The sequence below is a fragment of the Hippocampus guttulatus genome, chromosome 18 (assembly GCF_054856545.1).
Source record: "Hippocampus guttulatus isolate MCC_2025c chromosome 18, RoL_Hgut_1.0, whole genome shotgun sequence".
NCBI lineage: Eukaryota > Metazoa > Chordata > Actinopteri > Syngnathiformes > Syngnathidae > Hippocampus > Hippocampus guttulatus.
Window position 1 is genome coordinate 4,518,115 of NC_141278.1, and position 19,607 is coordinate 4,537,721.

Sequence of the window (19,607 nt, forward strand, 5' to 3'; positions counted from 1 at the left end):
TGCAGGACGAGTGGCAAATACAGTATACCACCAGTTTTCCAGAACAAAAAGCACTGAAGAAAAAGGAGTTCAATGTGGGTCACTTATTGATTTGCCATTTTTATTCACATGTTCAGACACAAGAATACAAAAAAGATCCACTTCACCGGGCATCAAACACAACCACTATGAATCACCAGTCAAGGAAAGGCACCGATATTATCATTATCATTCATACATACATACATACGCTCACGTTTTATGCAGACACCAAAAGGATACATCGATTTGTCCTCTTTTTGTACATGATCCTGTACCCACAGTCTCTGCACCGGATTGGATCACGGGCCTTGATTTCGTTTTCAGTGTGGCACTCTGCAAACACCCACACAACACACATTACTAAAATGCAATAGACTTCACTGAATTGTTGAAATGGGGAGGTGAAATTATTTCTTAAAATTTAAAATACATCTCTTGATTTGGAAATTTTACAGTGTAAATTTGGAAAACGGTACAATAGTCTGCTCTTCACCATTCGCATAGTTACGACACAAATATGGAATCAAAATCTGCAACGTCACTTCATACAATTAATAAATACTTTTATGTAGCAAAAGCAACAGTTACCTCCACAGATATAAAACATAGGCTGTTGCCTTGGTGGTTGCACGTCCTGCTGGGGCTCCATTTTGTGTCTTGAAAATATACAAGACGTACGTTAGCAGAGTTTCCACAACATGCTAGCACATGACAACAACAACAGCGTGGCACGTTCGACATGATTTAGCCCTTGGGACCATGTATTACAGCGAAAAGGGTAATTACGTGTGACTGAAACACGTATTAAAGCACATTACAAGTCGAATAATCATTTAAATAATCAAAATGTCATGGTGTTTACCAGCGAGATTAGCTGGACCACTGACTTCTCTGCGAGCGCACGGCTTAAAAGGCGCATGCGCACTCGTCACAAACTAAAGAGGTTGTGATTGGTCAGAAAGAACACAGTCGCGAAGATAGCGGAAGTTCAAATGTGTTCAAATGTAATTCAAAAGCAAAACAACGTTTCACGTATGAACCTGTTTTAAGATACAGTAATCATCTCCGAACAAAGCAAACTTCCCTATTCTCTCAAAATATTTTCCAGTTATTCTTATAATCATACTCTTTGTGTCTTAAATTCTGACCCCAAATAATTATGCATGTCGTTTACTTTGTATCCAGTTCTCTTCTCATCCCATTAACACTTGTCATGCATTGTATTTAATTACTTGCTGCTCTGCGTGCAAATACTGTCATTGATTGTTCTTGAAGGTTTGCACAACATAAACACAATAATTATGCTCGTGTTTGCATCCAGATACTTTGTGCTTCCTCTGCACAGTCACAGATGTCATGAACACATAATTGTTGTGACAAACATATTGTCTGCTTGCTTAAGCCCTGCAGTACAATTAGCTCAACGTTAACTCTTACAAAGAAAACCGATTGGAATTCCTTTTCCTCACAGGATGTTTAATTGACCAAATGCTAAACTGGAGTGACACCATAAACCCTTAATCCTCCTGTGAACATTTTTTTTCTTGCAGTTTCAACACACATACTAAGATCAATCCCCAAAGCCCACAATAAGTAATTCATGAAATCACCAATACACACCGAAGAAAATTCATAAAGCGTTTATTTGTGCATATTGTCAAACAAGAAATTTAAGTGCATAAAAAAATGGCACCTTCCTATATGGAGTCAAAGTGAATCCATCCAACAAATAAATTCACAACACAAATATGGTACCTTGTTACATTTTATGGAATTAGATACATTCATTATTTCTGATAAATATCTGTAACGTCTTCTCAATAGCTATAGTTAAAAGCAGCCTGAATAAAAGTAGAACACCACCATGGCAAGAATCTGGGAACAGTTTTAGCATGCATCAGTATAAATGTAGTAGTGCATATTAGCATACGTTAAATTTTCTGTTTTTGAAACAGAAACAGTCAAGAAATAACAGGATACTATTTCGCCACCAAATATGACTTCACTGGTCTTTCCTTTAAAATTCCAATCTCTGTACCTAACCGAGAACGAGCCCATAAAGTTCTTTCAGTCAATAAAAGATGAATAAAAATAGATGTAAAAACATTTTTTCACAACCGACCTCCTTCATGTTTACCACAATAACAGTGACACATTATAGAAATACAATCATTTCTTCCATTCAAAATATATATCTACATATAAATAAACATGACAGTCCAGCGATTCCCAGCCACATTAGTGTGTTGTGAGAAATCATCAGGTAAAAGTGGTCTGATAATTATCATTGCCGACAAAAACGTACCTTTGTTCATCAACCCAAGCCAGCCAGCGACAGATTGCGACAGCCAGGTGTATTAAATGCTCCACCACAAGATGGCGCAAAGGACCGTTACCCTGTGTATTCACCAGCTGCCATTCATGCAACATAATGTCAAGATATTAATCAATACCTTCCGAGTTAAATATAAATATAAACTGCTCCAGATGACGTACGTGGCGCAGTTGTACATATATATATTTATATATATATGTTACACTTGAAAAAAATTAAATAAAATACTGTATGTGTCTTGGATTAATACTCAATAACGGTTGGGAAACACTGTTCTCGTCTGTAAATGCAAGAACACAAATACTGAGTACGGGTACCTTTTACAATCAAGCGAGAACCTAGACCACACAGGAAAATAATTCCTGTTTTTGTCCACTGCACAGCAGGGACAGTCCATACGCGCTGAGGCAGAGGACCAAGAATTGGATTTGACTTTTTACTCCCTTCTCCCACCACAGCTGGTCGCCGTCGACGCCGATGGTCACGCCAATGGAGCCGAGAAGCTTCTTTGCTTGCTGGAAAGTTTGCTCTTCCCGCATCGGAGTAGGAAGACACTCGAGAGAGAGGGCACGGCCGCTCTCCTTCATCAGGTTCAACTAGAACGAAGGGAGATGGATGACGGGGAATTTAGTTGCAGTAATCATTGGGCTTTTCAATTGATGTACGAGTGATGTTTTTGAAGTCACACTTTTCAGAAGCAAAGTCGATTGGCTGTGACAAATCACATTTAGCTCTATTTGCAGTGAGGCATTTTGGTTTGCATGTTCCATTTTGATCACCCTCTCAGGTTAAAAAGATGGCGATGAGCCTCACAAAAAAATGGGCACATCACATGACGACATTAAACGCCTTTCAGCTTTTAAACATATTTCAAAACATGCCTGATAATGACTACGCCACGGGGGTCAAAATTCTGGGAAACATAGTGAATAAAAGCTTCTTTTTTGTCAGCGAACATGACGATGAGCAGTTTCTTGAAACTACTCACCAAGATGCTGAAGGCCTTTATGAACTCGGGCTGACTGTCACACATGAGGCTCAAAGTTTTATCAGGGAGCTCTACAAAAAACAAAAAAAAAAAAGACCACATGTAAGACTGGAAAAAGCTTTTCGGGTATCTGTCCTTGAGGATGTCTCCTCTCACCTTCCAAGGCAGTGACCAAGAGATGAACAGCATGCAAAGAAGGAGAAGCGTTCTCGACAGAGTCTGAGAGCTTCTCCTGCCGAGTCGTGTCCGGTGTTCTGCCAACGCACAATTCCTCAAGCTGAAAGAGACGAAAGACAAGATTGGAATCCAAATCGTCATGGGTGGTCGCGTTGTGAAAGTTCGCTGACCGCACACTGCAGATGCGACAGAGTCACTCTGTCCCTCAGGATATCTTGCAGTTTGCAATACAAGGCCCACCGAGTTGATTGAGGAAGCGCGGCTAGTGGAGAGAGGTCTTCCACGGGAGCTCCTACGAAGGAATGACAGCGGTAAATCACTCAAGTTGCAGTCAACTCCACATTCCAAAAAGGGGGAAGAGGCACCGGGCCACTTCCCGTTTAGTCGCCTAGCAACCAGCCACACAAATAGCAAGCGTGAGCTGGGACGTTCTCCTCTCTGAACGCCGCGTAAAATAAGTGCACAGTGAAAGCCCAAAATTTTGGGTCATATTTGTACAAACAGTCGGTATGACTTTAACCCTTTCATGCACCAATCATGATAACCTGTAACCTGATAACACGATAAGCCGTCCACTGTAGTAACCGTTGTCCCTGAAAGGTTCAATTAGACCTTAACCTGACATGTTTTTCCATTCTGGTGAAATACTTACAGAAAAAAAATTAATGCTACTACTTCCCGCACGGATAAAATCTGAAGTGCGGATCATTCATATGTTTTACGTTTCTTTGGGTTACTTTCAGTTGGACTTTCCCTTGTAATTTGAGAAGAAACACCAGTTCCTGGAAGAAAAACCCCAATAGTCATTCATAATTTGTCCTGATGGGGAGAAAGGGGAACCAGCAACAATTAATAGATGTAATTCTGAGTTTCACTTCACTTCCAAAACAATGAAGAGTGAACATTGTAAGACGATGGTGAAAGGTGAAGAAAGACTTCTCCTCGGACACAAACCATTTTGTTGCGGTGATTCTTCCAGAATATTCCCATCAAAGCACCTCCCGTCCACGACGTCTATCTCGTCCTGAGAGGACCACGACCTCACCTTGTCGGCCTCAAAGCCTCCGATTAGCCCAGGCTGGACGCATATCTCTGAAAAGACGTATGCACGTCATTACGGGACGGATGAACAGTTTACACATGTCACAAAAAAATAAAATAAATAAAATGTCAATCCAGCTGTTCCAAGCGTTTCTGGGAACGACTTTATCTTTCCAAGAATGGAGAAGTGGCGTTCACTGTCATGTTTCAGTTTGTGACCAACAGGTGGCACTGTAGGGCTCTCCCTGCAGCTGCTCACCTGTTGGTCGTTATGGAATTAGGAGTATAAAAGGACCCCCGCCCGACCACTCATTGTCGGGTCATTGTTGTTTAGTGCTGTCAGGTTTGTTTCTGTCATGTTTCGGTCACTGTTATGTTTTAGCTTCAGTCATGATTTTTGTTTGATACTTTGGACTGTTTGTTTTGGATTTAGTTTTCTCCGTTTTAATACAATTTGTCAAGTACACCCTGCTCGTCCCTCTTGCCTGCTTTTTGGGGTCCACCACCACCTCGCAACATGACATTCACGACCGTTACACACTCACTGAAGTGTCCGTCTTTTTCAATGTTAAGTTCCAGGACGCTATATGCAATGACGACATCAGACGGGATTTCCAAAAAAACATCCATGTCCGCCTCTATGTCGTTGCTCTCCTTGATGCAGACCTGAAATGAGATACACGCACTCGCTATGAACTCATTCACGCCCAAAGACGTTTTTAAACGTCTTTTCAGACTTGGTCTAGAATTGGCTGGTACTGAATGAGTTAACAAATTCCTTCACGGCTGCAATCTTGTCGTATAACTTTAAATCGACATACCGTTACCCTCAGAGCGTGCGGGGCCGCACATATCGCGCATCACAAAAACCGCCACTGCTCTTACCCCATGGAGATTGCGAACACGAGGCGAGACAAGACTTTGGCACAAGTCCTCTAACTGTTCTTCGATGCACAAGACACTCACCTTAATGTTGGCCCCCAGCTTGCCCAACAGTCCCACCATGGCGTGCAAGGCACACTGCTCCTTTTTGGTCTCCGTGACAGTGCAGGCGGCGGTGGTGAGGATCCTCTCTTTGACAACGGCCAGGATGTTGGATCGCTTCTCGAGCTGCTGCACCAACACGTGCTCCATGTCAACCAGCCTGGTACAAAGGAGAGATGAATGCGCACTCCACGCAATGGAGATAGCCGCAGTAACAAAACACCACTGAATGTAGGTGTTGGTGTCGATTGTTCTTTATCAGGAATTATTTAGTACCTCTTGTTGGAGTCCTGTAACAACTTGTTCACATCCACTTCCTCTTTCTTCAGCATGCCGAAATCCGATTGGAGTTTAGATGAGCCCACAGCCTCGACTTTTATGCCGACAGAAGCAGCCTTCGTGTCCAGCTTGCCAGCGAGTTTGTTTCCAAAAATGCCCATGTAGGTCACGAATTCTTTCTTGGACACAACTGAAACGGGCATCAACGTGAGGCGTTAGTACATCCTGAAATTCGAACGTACGGTCACGTGACCCAATGTCGTTTCACGTACAATGATTTATGTACAGTGCATTTTCGGGAAAACTATGCAGCACAAAAGTCGAGTTGTCACTAACTTAAGGAGTAACTCTGCATGTATTTTCCTCTTTCTTTGCCTTTTTTTTTTGTTAAAAAAAAGACCAAACATCTAAAAGGAGTATAAAGAGGAACATGAGAACAGAGGAAAATAGTGTTTGGGCGCACAGCTCTAAATCCGTACTGGGCTTTGTACTGTAAAAACCTAAGAAAAAAACCCCCAATCACTTCGTTCAGATCAATAAGATATATCAGGAGAGCGAACGATGACCTGCACTATTAGGTACTGTACTTTTAATGTCAAGAAATAAACACAAACAGCCAGCAAGACTTACATACCAGGCGTAAGCCCCTTTTCGCCCAGCAACAAATCGTTGAGCTTGAAATCTGTCGGTCGGTATTTGGGCCTCTGCCAGAACCAGACACGCTTGCGTTTGACCACCAGAGCCATCGGAAGCAGCTTGGAAGAGTCATTCATGCGGGACACGTGGATGAGGCTTCCCTCGGGGTCAACCTGACGGACAAAGTTGGCAGTGGCCTTGGAAAACATGGCTGCAACTGTGGGGAAGAAAAAGAACACACGAGAGCTGAGGACAATTTGGAGTCCCCCCCCCCCCCAAACGTTCCCAGAAAAGTCGAAAAAAAGACAATTCAATCAAACCCTGTGCGAGTAGGCCACAAAAATTGACACACGTCAGTGTCATCCAATGAGCGGTCCACGCAAAGTTCTCGGTTATTAATACAGTCCGATAAAACACACACACGTGCAGGACTTCTTCAAGCTCGGATTTCAAAGGGCAATATGTAAAAAAAAAAAAATCAGCTGAAGTGGGTTTGACCTCCATGACTTTGCCGTTAAAACGGTAAAGGCGAAGAACAGAAAGTTGGTTGCAAGAAATGAAAAGCAGAAAATCTTTCCCGCTGGAGGTTAAGCAAATACTGTCATCTATTCCCCACACGAACCCCCAGAATGTACCTTCTGACTTTCCAACCAAATGTGCCTGCTTTTGTCACACCCATACAGCACAAGAACTAATTCATGTTGTTTGACTAAATTCGCGTCAGTCAACTTCAACTAGTAAGATGCTGCACATGGCACACTTGCGTGCTGTTCGATTGTGTTGCATAACATTGAAAGCTGCTGTAATTGGTTGGTGTTTTTGAAGATGTGGATGAAGTCAGGGAAGTCCCCCACTCACTCAAGGCCCATGCAGGTTAAAAAAAAAAAAAAGGACCCGCCACTGCATGATGACATATTTTCATCTGAGAAATCTCTTCCGGTCCATACAGTTCTTAACGATGCTCTTTCAAATGCGAACTCTGAATTGAATCATTAGATTAGAAGCACAAGAAGTTGAAAGTGACATTTAAAAAAAAATGCGTTTGACTACCTTCCTCAAGTCCGGCAACAACATACACGCGCCTCGCGCGTACCACCGCGGTCCAAAGCGAATCTCATGACTTGGATTTTCAAATTAAAATCACATAAGACGCCCCCGACAAAAGTGAGAAATGAATCTAAGGCCACCAATGTAGCGTTTACCTCACGCAAAGGGAGGTTAAAGTAGTACTTATCGATGACTTACCTTGCCAGGAGGTTGTGACGTCGCCGTTCGAGCCCCGCGATGACGTTGTCACCGAAGTCAATGTCACCGAGGCGGGCGAATAGTCGTCCACTTGGGTTTAGTAGATTGAGTTTGCTCACTCTCGCAGTTATTAGAAAATGGTGGGAGCAGCACGATGGTGTGTGTGTGTGTGTGAGCGAGCTGGAAATGACACTTTTCCAGTCTATGCGCAGACTTGTGCCTCCTCCCACTGGCACTCTCAGCTGGACTCAATTTCACAGGCAAGCTTCGCGTGTTTCCAAGACAGGAGCTGTCCTTGCCTCAATCAAATTTTCAGTCTAAAAATGCATACAGGAAATACTGAAAGTGATGCAATGTATGACATGATCGGGGATTTTTGTGGTTCGGCTAGCATCTCAATTTGTCACAAAGAAATGGGGCACACACACACACACACACACAAGTGTAACTTCTGAGCTCACAAGCCCACTAACCAGCCTGTGAACCACACAAGACATTTCTTCAAATGAACTCGTTCTATTCTCTTCTCCTGTTGCCGTGAAGTATATTGATCCATAAAACCAAATAACTGTAGGAGACAAATTCAGTCAAATGCCTCCACGAGGTCCACCTCTTAGAATAAGAATCTGATGAAAAGCGGCAACTAGAAATTTTCTTCTCACGTAGTTGCATGAGAGATATGTGAGAACAATATCCATGCATGCACGATGATGCAATGCAGTCCTCCCTAAAACCACAATCAAGACGGTTAGACTGATTTGTCACGATGTCGACAACTTTTGTCGAGTCAGAATTTGTAAAACTCCTTGAAGTCGACCCAGAATAGATGTGCGTTTGTTGAGCAATATACTTGCAAATATATTTCAGTCACAGAGTGTCCCCGTCACCCTGGAAGAGTCGTCATGTTGTCTTTCAGGATGTTGTATGAGTGCAGTGATCAGAAGGCAAATCGTTCCGATCTTACATGGAGTTTGATCTCTGAAATAAACCAACCAAAAGCTCGAGCAAGTTGTCGATCTTTAGTGTTATTTATTACCACTTTCGAAGCACCAGTGCCTTTTTTTTTGTTGAGATTCCCGTCCATCCAGAGTATGATGAGCTGGAGGATACCACAGAGCCAAAGTCGCTCGGGAACTGCAACACTGCTCGGGATCCGCTCCTGTAATTCTGTACTTTTTTTTTTTTTAAACAGTTCTGTGGTTTTTCCTCTTCCCTTGACCAATGATATTTGAAAGTCTTTTTTGGAAAAAGTAACTGCAACAGCAGTTGAATGTGTGCAGCATTGCAGTAAAAGGCACTTTGGTAAAAGGTGAGCCATAAATCTCTGTTATGCAGTATACCTTGAGTCTACACAAACAAAGTGTAAATAAGAATAGAAATGAGACAATCATGTACACGATAAAGAAGGTGGTGAAATTGGAAAAGAGTCTGCTGGCTCTTAAAAGAGGGCACAGGAAGTCCATGTTGGTTTTTGGTTACTGTGACATGAATCAGGGCCACTTGAACTCCAGCCCCACTTCAGTTTTCGACTTCCCTTTTCTGATAATTTGTAGTCGAGTGGAGTGCGAGTTGAATTGACAGGTCACCACAGCACAGGAAAGTCCACTTTAGTGAAGCCGGGTTCTCTGCGTAACTCCCAATACGAGTTGTTGCTCACCCATGTGTCATCTTCTGACTTTCTGTGAACACAATAAAAGCATGTGTGGATACAGTATTTTCTTGATGAATGAGGTCAGTTTCCAGTTGACCTCTCTTCAATTAGCCATTTTGTGTTCCATAGTACTGCGTGTTGGAAGGTAGGAAATCGTAGCAAGGCTCCTCCCAAAAAAAACGCATTTTTCAATTTCACTTGTGCTTTTATGGCATTTGCGGGCAGACTTTCAAATTATGAATGTGACTGTGCTTCCAGTCTCATTTTTGGTCAAGTATTTCCACACGCTAATAGCGCAGTACGGCCATGATCTGCACTAGGACTAACGAACCGGTCGGTGCTCGTTGCAGTATGGGAAAAAATAAAGTCCTTGTTGTCAATCTGTTGTTGCCCACACACGATTAGAAATAACATTTCGGCAACAGCGACAGCGTCACTTCGCTCCACTGTCCTCGCCAACAGTCTGATGGTCCAGCTGCTAGCGGCAATCGGAATAGCAGCTATTGTCATCCACAGCCATCTTATTTTCATACTGACTGGTGCAGATGTTTGAGGACTGTCGCCTTGTTGGCCAAACATTTCATTGCTGAAGGGCGAATCTAAAGGCTTCGGTCAATTGGCCGACGCAAAGACCAGCGATGACAAAAACACCTGATTGGCGATTAGTCATCTTCAAGCTTTAGACATTCGTGCCAATTAGGGGAATTGACTCATCGACACGTCAGGTCAACCCACAGTGAAAAGGGGAAGTGGTCAACAAATGATGATGGCTGGTGCTTGGGAAAAAAAAATCAACTAAATTTACAACAGGCAAACTTTCAAATGTAGGAGTGTCGTCGAAACGTGCTTTGCACTTTTGTTGAAATATAAATGCAGCACGCATCTGTTACGTGTACCTACAATGCGCGTGTGTTTCTTGTGACCAAATGTATGCTTGGTTGAAAATAACGGGGCTCAAGGAGTATGCAGACTCTCACTTGTGATACAGTAGCACGGGTATATGTTATCTCTTAGTCATGTGGGTGAAGAAAGACACACGTCCGATTGTGCATCCAAACACACAAGGACAGTGGCGGCATACTTGAAGAAGCACGGTCGGTGGGTCATGTTGTTGTCCTCCAGCACTTTCCTCCTCTCCCTCTGCAGCTGCTCTATCCTCTGCTTCTGTTCTTCGGCTCCTTCCACGTTTCCCTCCTCCAAGAGCCTGAACAAAGAGGCCAAAGGAAGTTCGACATCACTCACTTAGTGTCTTGAAGGAGAAAGAAAAAATGTATTTAAAAAAAAAAAAAGGCAACCTCTGGTCCAATCGGAAGCGTGTGTCTGTAGGGGGCAGTAGAGGTCTGATGGTGGGATCCAACTCGTTTAACTCCATTGCAAACTGAGTGAAGCCATAGTACTGGTCCTGGTCCACCGGCATGGGATCTACAGAAACAAATCCGCAGATATTGCATGATGTCAGTGTAAGGTGCAAGTAACGCTTCCTTTTTGTAAAATGGCCCTTGACTCACTTGCTCTCCAGATGCACGTGGCAGAAGGCGGGTGGCCCTGGAAAATGGACTCGTGCCATTTCCCAAAAATGGAGTGCACAACCTGTCCGTTGGAATCGGTCACCACGCCCTCGATCTCATTGACGGAGGAGCTCCATGATTTCGCCTGAAAGAGATAAAAGGACAACTAAATGTAAAATCAAAGACCTTCTGACATGGTCCTGTCGTAACTCTACTAATTAATCCACGAAAGGATTTGATTTCAGGCTGCCTAAAACTTTTTTTTGTAATTCCTTCTTTGGTCAACAGATGGTGCTGTGCTCTTGATAGTGAATGAAAAGTGTTGCAAAGAGGGAAAGTCTGAAAATAAATGTTCCAATAGTCATGTTTTGATAAAACAACATAAAATGACATGAGGATAAATGAGGTCACCTTTTATTATTACTTTTTTTTTTTTAAATAAAGAGTGTAAGAACATAGACTGAGACTAACTAATAAATCAAAAGGAGTCACTCTGTCGCGTCTGACCTTGACAAATGTGACTTTACACTCGCAAGTGTTACTGTTGACATTTTTGATGGTCATCTCTCCATAGTGTTCAATCCAACGCTGCCCACTGAGGATGTTATGGATGCAGGATGTCACTTTGTTCCATTCATAATGGTCCCCAAACCTACCAAATACATACAGTTGTAGTTTTCAAAAGTTGGGGAATTTATCAAGTTCAATCAACAGAAGACCTCTCTATCCCGGACAAGACGGCGGTATTTATCACCCAAAAAAGGAAAGTGAATGACTTACGAAGGCAGCGTGACGTTGGTCGTACCGATTGGAACAATTTCCATGGATTTTCCCCAAAATTTATTTTTCAACCGAACATCTACAAAAGGAAGAGAACAAAATGTGTTAAGGGTTCACAAATCAAGCTAGAAAGATCATGTCTCCATCGAATAAACATAACTGCTGCGGACGCACATTTTAACATGACGAGAAGCAGCAGAAACAAACAAACAAAAAAAAAAAAGGTCCTTCATGCTCACCTTGCCAAAAAGAAAAGTTCTTTGAATCCGAGTGACATACTGACACAGGCGGGTGATGGCTCACCTGGGCAAATACAAAGGGAAAATAATAGGGATTAAAAAAATAAAATAGCTAATTACTCGACTGTGTAACCTGTTAGGTGAATGCGTCAGAAAACAGGAAGAGGGTGCTGTTCCGCCTCACACGGGTAACGAGAATGAGTCACCCGCCGCTTACCGATCTTTTCAAATGACTGTCGCGTCACGAGGGGAATGACAAAGCGATACTAGTACAACATTCCAAAGTCAAATTCAAACTTTGACGTTACCCGTGTCAAACCTACCTGTTCGCCGATAAACCGGAAGCCCTTGTCAGGTCTGTCGCACTCGTAGGTTTCTCCCAAAACCGGATTGAAAGGCTTGCTTCCAGCTCGATAGTAGGAAGACGTGTATGCGGTAATCGCAAAGGTCGCAACGTAAACCTTTGTGGGGGAAGAAAGGCGTCATTAAATTTTACTCTTCACATTTCAAGAGGAAGCTCTGTCTCCTCTCACCATACGCTGGTAAGGGTTGGCGGTCTTGTTGGCTGTGTCCAGCAGCTCGCTGTACTCCAGCTCCTCACACAACCTCTGCAGGGTGTTGAGTGGCTCGTTCAATTGGACCGGCATCGCCACTTTGGACAAGTCCTTCCCAATGTTGTTCCTGAGGATGTTCCACAGACTCACGCTGCAGGGGGGACTGGGAGCGGGCAGCGTGGTGCGACGACGAATCACAGAGCCGACGCTACTCACTGACGAGGGGAGGCGTTGAATGGAAAAAAAAAAAAATAAGAGAGGAAGAACCAGAAAACAACTGAGATGCTAAACTGGCTTTGCTTTAAAAAAATATCGTTGCACTTTGAGTTTTTGATCACAGACCAGAGCGAATTCGGTTTTCTCAAATGAACACGGCACTTTCCGGATTTGTTCTGCGCGCCTTGACTGAGCACAACGTTCATTTAACTCATTCAGTACCAGCCAATTCTGGACCAAGTCTGGAAAGACGTTTAAAAACGTCTTTGGGAGTGAATGAGTCTCTGAAAATAAACACGCAAGAGGAATTTGTCCCACTCCCAGATGGAAGGGGATAAGCTTGCCTTGAACAGAATAGAAAGGTGGACTCGTGCATACAAAGAGCGCCGCGGCTTTCGCCTACCTGAATCGTGTCTCTCGCTGCCCCCTCCGTTGCTACAGGTATCCACGGAAATGCTGTCGCTCACGTCGCTGATGTACGAGTCGTCGTCGGACAGCTGGCGATGAGCAATCGTGAAAGGTCAGCAGGCGACCAGAATGAACAAAGAGAAACATTTTCCACAACGACACCGAATGACTCCATACATCCAACCGTTGGACCACTGACGCGTCGGTTGAGGTTAAAGGTCATTTTCCCGAACTGTGCTTTATGGTGCTGCGACAATCAAAACATATTTCATGTGCGATCAGGCTCAGGCGATTCATAGATCTTATTGATGAACGTGAGTTTAGAGTTGAACGCACATCCTCACTGATGCGCAATGCTTGATTGATTTTCATCAGGCAAGCTTGTAAGTAGCGCCTGAAGTAGACTGCGGGCCTGTTCGAAAAACAGCTCACCCGTGATGGGACATTGTGATTTCCCGGGAATTCGGTGAGAGTGATCATTTGAAATGATCACATCTGTTTCCTTATCCTGGTAAATCATTGCAGGTAGTTAGTAGATCAGTCGCCAAGCTGTAGCTCTCAGTTAAAAAATAAATAAAAGAGTACGGTGACCCCTGCTGGACATGTTTTGATTTAATTTGCTTGAGATCTATCAATTCAAATCGGAAATTCCAAAAATTTGATTTGCGAGTGAAGAATAAAACAGTCTTTTGAAAAGACCAGCGTTGAAAGGAGAAGGCTTCCGAAGTCGATCGAGCATCACCTCATTCTCAGAGGAGGACGAGGAGAGGAGGTACTCCTGCGCATCGTAGAACTCTGAGATCGACTCGGCGATTGACGCTTTGCTTTCATTTGATGCCTGGTGGACCAAAGAATGGCCTTCGCCTGGACAATCCTGGTCGGGTGATAAAAGTCGACAGAGCGAATTATTACAGGACGTGGTTATGGAGCAATCACATGAGCGCACGCGCTCAGGGGGGGGGGCGCCGTGTCACTCACTGAGCCGTAGGTGGTCTTTAAGGCCGTAACCTGCAACGGCTGGGGAGCTTGCATTTCGATGCTTTGCCTTAATCTCTCCCTTTCTGCTGACAGGGAACTATACGCTGATTTCAGCGTGCTGTGGACTGGAGAGAGAAACAAACAGAAAAAAAAACAACAACACGTGATTAAAACGACACACATTACGTCACGGGAGAAAAATGGCATCAACAGACTCACTGCTGTTAGCTAGCCTGTTGAAGTTGTCTTGCAGGCGAGAAACGTCAACGGGGGAGTCCGGAGATTCCGGACAGACCTCTTGGCTGTTTGCCTCCATCGTTGGGAGATTGGGATTGGAGGCATTATTTTGAGGCATCTTAGTGGCGAAAAGAAGAATGAAAATACGTGGCAGCATGAAAGCCAGTCCTTCCAAATGAATCGGCGACAAAATATGTGGTATAAATACCTGTGTTGTTACTTTGCTGTTTTTGCTATTCCTGGTTCGCCATTTCTTTGTCTTCTTCTCTTTCTTTGAGATATCAGAAGTCGATGCCTGTGGTGACATAAGAAAATGACGTCTGTCGAGCGCCCGCACACAATCCAAAATTGACGCCGATTTCATCTCAGCTGCACAAAGAGTGAACGTGGCATGCTGACTTGGAGTGCGTTGATCGATGACGCAGAGTATGTGCGATGCATGACCTCCATGCTCCTCAGCAGCAGGTTGAGTTCCAGGAGGTGGGATTCACACTCTTCCAAGTCTAGGGAAAGAACATCATTTCCATGAGGACCAAAGTTCCCGCAAGAAAAGAGAGTTCAGTCGAACCTCGGTTCAGAACGTTTTTGGCCAGAGCGTGTGGCGTTCAAGTGCCAGACCTCTTGGCAAGGCGAGTTGTGGGGAAAAAACAAACAAACCTTTGGCACACTTGTTCATGTCCTCTGAGGAGTGAAGCCAAGAGCTGACCTTGGCCTGATGGATCGACATCTGCTTGGGGAGAGAAGCCCTCTGCGCGCGAGGGCGATGAAATGAATTTGGCCCTTTGCTAATTACCGATTTTCCGCAAATCAAGCCGCACTGACGCAACTTACCTTCCTTATGGAGTCCGTGACAGCGGGCGAGGATAAGGTGTGAGTGTGGTAGTGGTGAGGGTGAGGATACGAGGAAATCTCGTTCTGCCGAAACACGCGGTGATGACGCAGCTTTGACACCCACTCCTCAAACACCTCGGGAGACTTTGTCTGGGTGCCACAAATAAGAGTCGTGAATCGAATGATGTCATAGGCGGCCCGTTTTGGATGCGTGTTTCGTGTGGATCGTCGACGGTACCTTGAGGTGATAGATGTTGTCCTCGGTGTCCAGGTCGATGCACATGGTTGACTTCTTGATTGTCATGACGGAAAGGCCGACATCGATGCAGCCGTGAATCTTTCCCTTTCTCAGCTGTCAGTTCAACAAAGTGCGCCTTAGCATGCAAAAAATGACAACAACAACAGTCCAAAGGAGATACTTACATCCGTGCCATGCTTCGCATACTTCAGGATGCCTTTGTCCAACACGAAAAATCTCTGAATGGCATTGATGAGCGAAGACAAAAAAAAGGGGCGGAGGAGGAAGGAGGATGAGGATCAGTCAGGGTGACAGGAAAGAAAGCAATCAACAGAAAAATGACCAGAGACGTCATAAGATGGCAGGTGAGATGATGAGGACTTCCCAGCAGTCATTTTTGAAAACACAGATTTGGCTTCACAACAATTATTTCATGTCATGCGCTGCGCTAAGACGCCCACGTGATGAATTATACGCTATGGGCCTCCAATCCTGTTTTATGAGGTGCTCACCTTATGCCATCCTTTCATCGGCCACTTCCTTCTCTTTAACAGGAAGCCCCGCTGTGGCTCAGGCTGCTGCATGACGGCAGGAGCCCCCCTGAGCCCCTCAACAATTTCCCAATTATCCTGCAAGGGGGAACCGGGAAAAACAGCACATAGCAGAGGTTTGACAAAAACATTTCATCTGCAGCAAACTCATATTGTTGACCAAAGGGGGAAGAAAAAAAACCCCTCACCTGGTTACTATCTTGCTTCGAAGAGCCACTACTGTCACTAGGAGTTGGCGATGGCGACATCATCTTTGTCGTCGTCCCTTTTTTGGGCGTCAAGTCCAGCGCTGGGGATCACAGTGGAGCGGCAGACGGCAGCCACTCTGACCTTTGAAGGTCACGCAACGGAAGGCAGTGCTGCCGAGACAGGTTCAGAGAAACTCAGGCGAGGACAGAGCAAATGGGTTTCGCTCTTTTCATGTGCACGTGCAACCGGAAAAACTCCAAAATGGAAGTGATAATATCCCCCCGTAAAAGTGCAATTATTTTAAGCAAGCAAGTATATTAAAATTAGGGCGGACGAGTGGCGAGGGGATCCGCCTCACGAGTTCTCAGGTTAGGGGTTTAAATGTTGGCTACGGCTTTCCTGTGTGGACATCCTGCCACCCTCCCTTAAAAATGCTTATTCCTGCCGCAAACGGTTGTCATTTTTTTTTTACTGGTAAATACTCCTCATCCTAGATGCTTCAGTTTGTTTTTAGAACAATCCCGCATCGAAACAAAGGCCGGTGAAAAGCGTGGCGTTCTTGTTGGTGATAATGCTTAGCTCGTGTTTACATGAGATGAGAAAAAAAAAAATCAGCTTCTCGCTGTGATAAAACAGACATTCCTCTCCTTGCCACGCATGCCCCAACCGGGCTGTGTTTGTTCATGCTTTTGTTGCAGAGCCATGAGCGTTTGCTAGCCACGCCCCGCGTGTGCACGATACTGTGAAGTGAATGCGAGAGACCTGTGCAACAAAATGCTTCCCAAAATGGCTGACAGGGACTGCTCGGAGTTTACGTAAATGGCAAATTGTGTAGAGTGCACTTAATAATAAGGCGCGGCTCCATGCAGCCTATGCAAACAGTGTCATGGTTAAAATGCGTGTGTGCTATTTTGCGCTATCTCGGGGGCCTCCCTCGCGGCCGTGCCCAGGGGGTGAGTCATCAACAGGAAAGAATGTGCTTTGGTACACCATAGCAAGCGTGTCTAAAGGCACATTGAATCCCCACGCTGGGGCTTGGACTCAAAACACAGACATCATAGAAACAACACACTTGAACAGCTTCATGTAGCGCAACACAGTTCGCGGTTTATTTTCTATTGCTGGGTGGATGAGGCCTAAAGACAACTCTGACCCTCAGACAGAAAACCAGGTCAGAACTACAACGTGAAACGGTAACACTAGCGGTCTGAAATTTCATTGCAGTTTATCGGCAACTGGTAAACCCGCGTTATCCCGAAACGTGTCAATCATTAATGACACGAACGATTGTAAATGATCCGTTAACGGCGCAATGAGGTTATGTCATTGGCAAAGTCACAAGGCAGACGTGAGGGAAGAAAGGCGTCAAGGTGAAGCAAAATTATGGGTTTTTTTTTTTTTTTTGGTAAAATGGGTGAAAGGAAAGAAGAGTCAATGCAAACGCGACCGGCTGAATGAATGAGGGTCATTCATGAATGACAATCGGGACTTTTGCAGTAATTGCAGTAATATTTTTCGTTCTGTCACGTGAGAACAGATTGCAACTTTTCCCATCTCGATTGTCTTGCGGAAGTTTGACACGAGCTAAGTTCCAGCCTGAGAAAATGTCAGACTGGACTTTCCAGTCGTGAACGAGAGTGACATAAACAGACGTCGTTTCACAACTACTACATCGGCCTTTGAGCATGTATTCTTCCAATCCGTCGAGTGATTCATCTAGTAATCGACACGGAACGCCAATTGAGCATTTATTCAATGTGCTACTAGTGTGCTGAGCGGTCTTATTAAGGAGGACAAAGAGTGTGCGAATACTGTGCATGGCGCTTACGCGGGATATTAACGATATTGAATAAATTCTCAAACAGCTATCCATAGCAGCACGAGATGCTGTCAACCGGACAAGCTGTATCGCCTGCAGTGGATTAGCATCGAAATGGACAGCAAAGAAGTCCTTGCAAATGGGTGATATTCCCTCCGGTAAACCTCCAGAATCTTGCGGCAAAGCTCCTTCCGGGAATTATCCGATGAAAACTGCGCATGATCCTGTGATTATCAGACTGTGAGAGTAAAGTTGCTTTAAACCGACTCACAAGCACCCAAATTTTGTGACAAAACCATAGCAGCCGTTTTGTGGAAAACATATGGTGGTAGCAGCACTTAGCAGCCCTTATCTGACCTTCTGACATCATGTCCACATAGTCTAGCGCTGAGCGGGCATATTTTTAACACCATGCTTAACTTCAATTTAAAAGCCCGTATTGGTTGAATACAGACATCAGCAGCCTGCAATCGTTTGCAGACCATGTCATTTAGGATAACTTTCAAGCTTGATGTTACAGCTCATTGCTTTGGGAACAAAACATGAAGTACATCCAATGAGGCTACCTGTCTTTTTTTTTTTTTTTGAGGGGTGGGGGGGGGGCGTGAAATACACCGTAACAATTTGAATAAGGAATGACAATTAAACAGAGTGGCCTATTAATCAAGGCGGAATGTTTCACATATTTTTAAGTACTGTAGGCGTGTACTGTAAAGAGTGACAGAATCATAAATCAGTAATATCAGCCAATCTGAATGGTGACACCCAAAAACGTAATGGGGAAAAACACGTTGGCAGTACTGTGACTTCACCTGTTACCTTCTAGTTCACTCTATCAAATCCACCTCTATTGTGATACAGACCCAAATCAATTTTGTACAGTGCCGTTACAGATTTCATATCTGCTTAGGCAGGCATTTCAGTCAGACCCGATTAGATTTGGTTTGTTTTTAGGACTATTACTCAGCTTTTTTTAACCCCATGAAATCAAAAAGCAGCATCGAGTACCTACTTTTTCTGAGGGCATCATCTTTTATTTTGACAGTTTTTCTGAGGGCATCATCTTTTATTTTGACAAATTAGTAGTGTATACACAGCGCATACAAAAAGTGAAAAAGTGCCTAGTAAAAGACAATAATAACATTTTGAAATAAAGTCATTTTTTCTACGTTTCACCAATGACTTCGAAAAAGGCTTCATATTCCTAACAGTAATCGGGCAATTGTAGACAGGCGGCAACGTCGATTACCTAAAATAGCTAATAAACATTCTTGAATGGAGATAAACTCCACAGGTGTCCAGTTTAAAACGTTCGGTTCCCACGGCGACCTGGCAACGGTGCAATTCGTCAGGAGTGAGAGAGTCCGATACTCCTGACTTCATCGTCAAACCGGTGCGCTCAAAGCATCGCTCGCAACTCAATCAATTCCCCATTTCGATGCGGTCCTGCTTTCAGGCACTGGTTGGCCCACAAATGTCACGACAGTCTCATTAGTCATTCTATCGAAAGCGATGTTTTTATTCCTCCGTCAAAAACCCGATTACGACGCGGCGCTATTCAAAACGAGGGTTGACATTAATATGGAGATAGCTACCTGAGTTGGTGGTGTTAGTGGGGAGAAAAGAGGTGAAAACAACCGCGTCGCATCCTGGTTGCAGAGAGGTGAAGTACCTGTCCGGGAAGTCCTCCCGATTCCTCGCT

The 19,607-nt window shown here is 44.2% G+C and overlaps 3 protein-coding genes across 4 annotated transcripts; all 3 read right to left on the reverse strand.

The window, feature by feature from the left end:
- Positions 1-79: 79 nt before the first annotated feature.
- polr2k (RNA polymerase II, I and III subunit K) lies at positions 80-951 on the reverse strand. The gene is made up of 4 exons (XM_086136673.1): positions 884-951; positions 610-677; positions 262-354; positions 80-165 (listed from the first exon to the last, which is right to left on the reverse strand). The coding sequence occupies exons 2-4, from the start codon at positions 668-670 to the stop codon at positions 143-145; spliced, it is 177 nt and encodes a 58-aa protein (XP_085992799.1). The 5' UTR covers positions 671-677; positions 884-951; the 3' UTR covers positions 80-142.
- A 694-nt stretch (positions 952-1,645) lies between these two features.
- On the reverse strand, positions 1,646-7,929 carry LOC147190707 (gasdermin-E-like). Its single transcript, XM_086136662.1, has 10 exons — positions 7,707-7,929; positions 6,460-6,678; positions 5,823-6,015; positions 5,529-5,706; positions 5,108-5,228; positions 4,476-4,613; positions 3,692-3,813; positions 3,501-3,621; positions 3,345-3,415; positions 1,646-2,952 (listed from the first exon to the last, which is right to left on the reverse strand). Exons 2-10 carry the CDS (start codon positions 6,668-6,670, stop codon positions 2,695-2,697), a joined length of 1,413 nt encoding a protein of 470 aa, XP_085992788.1. The 5' UTR covers positions 6,671-6,678; positions 7,707-7,929; the 3' UTR covers positions 1,646-2,694.
- Positions 7,930-8,711: 782 nt separating this feature from the next.
- Positions 8,712-19,607, reverse strand: LOC147190708 (oxysterol-binding protein-related protein 3-like). Of its 2 annotated transcripts, XM_086136643.1 has the most exons (22): positions 19,501-19,607; positions 16,086-16,256; positions 15,859-15,975; positions 15,532-15,585; positions 15,347-15,460; positions 15,109-15,258; positions 14,935-15,025; positions 14,677-14,780; positions 14,486-14,572; positions 14,260-14,395; positions 14,041-14,165; positions 13,805-13,936; positions 13,058-13,151; positions 12,418-12,653; positions 12,208-12,345; positions 11,885-11,948; positions 11,646-11,724; positions 11,373-11,517; positions 10,866-11,010; positions 10,653-10,779; positions 10,439-10,561; positions 8,712-9,385 (listed from the first exon to the last, which is right to left on the reverse strand). In XM_086136643.1, exons 2-22 carry the CDS (start codon positions 16,146-16,148, stop codon positions 9,289-9,291), a joined length of 2,421 nt encoding a protein of 806 aa, XP_085992769.1. In that variant the 5' UTR covers positions 16,149-16,256; positions 19,501-19,607; the 3' UTR covers positions 8,712-9,288. The 2 variants fall into 2 exon arrangements, with proteins under 2 accessions (XP_085992769.1, XP_085992768.1); XM_086136642.1 differs by having other exon boundaries at positions 14,260-14,572.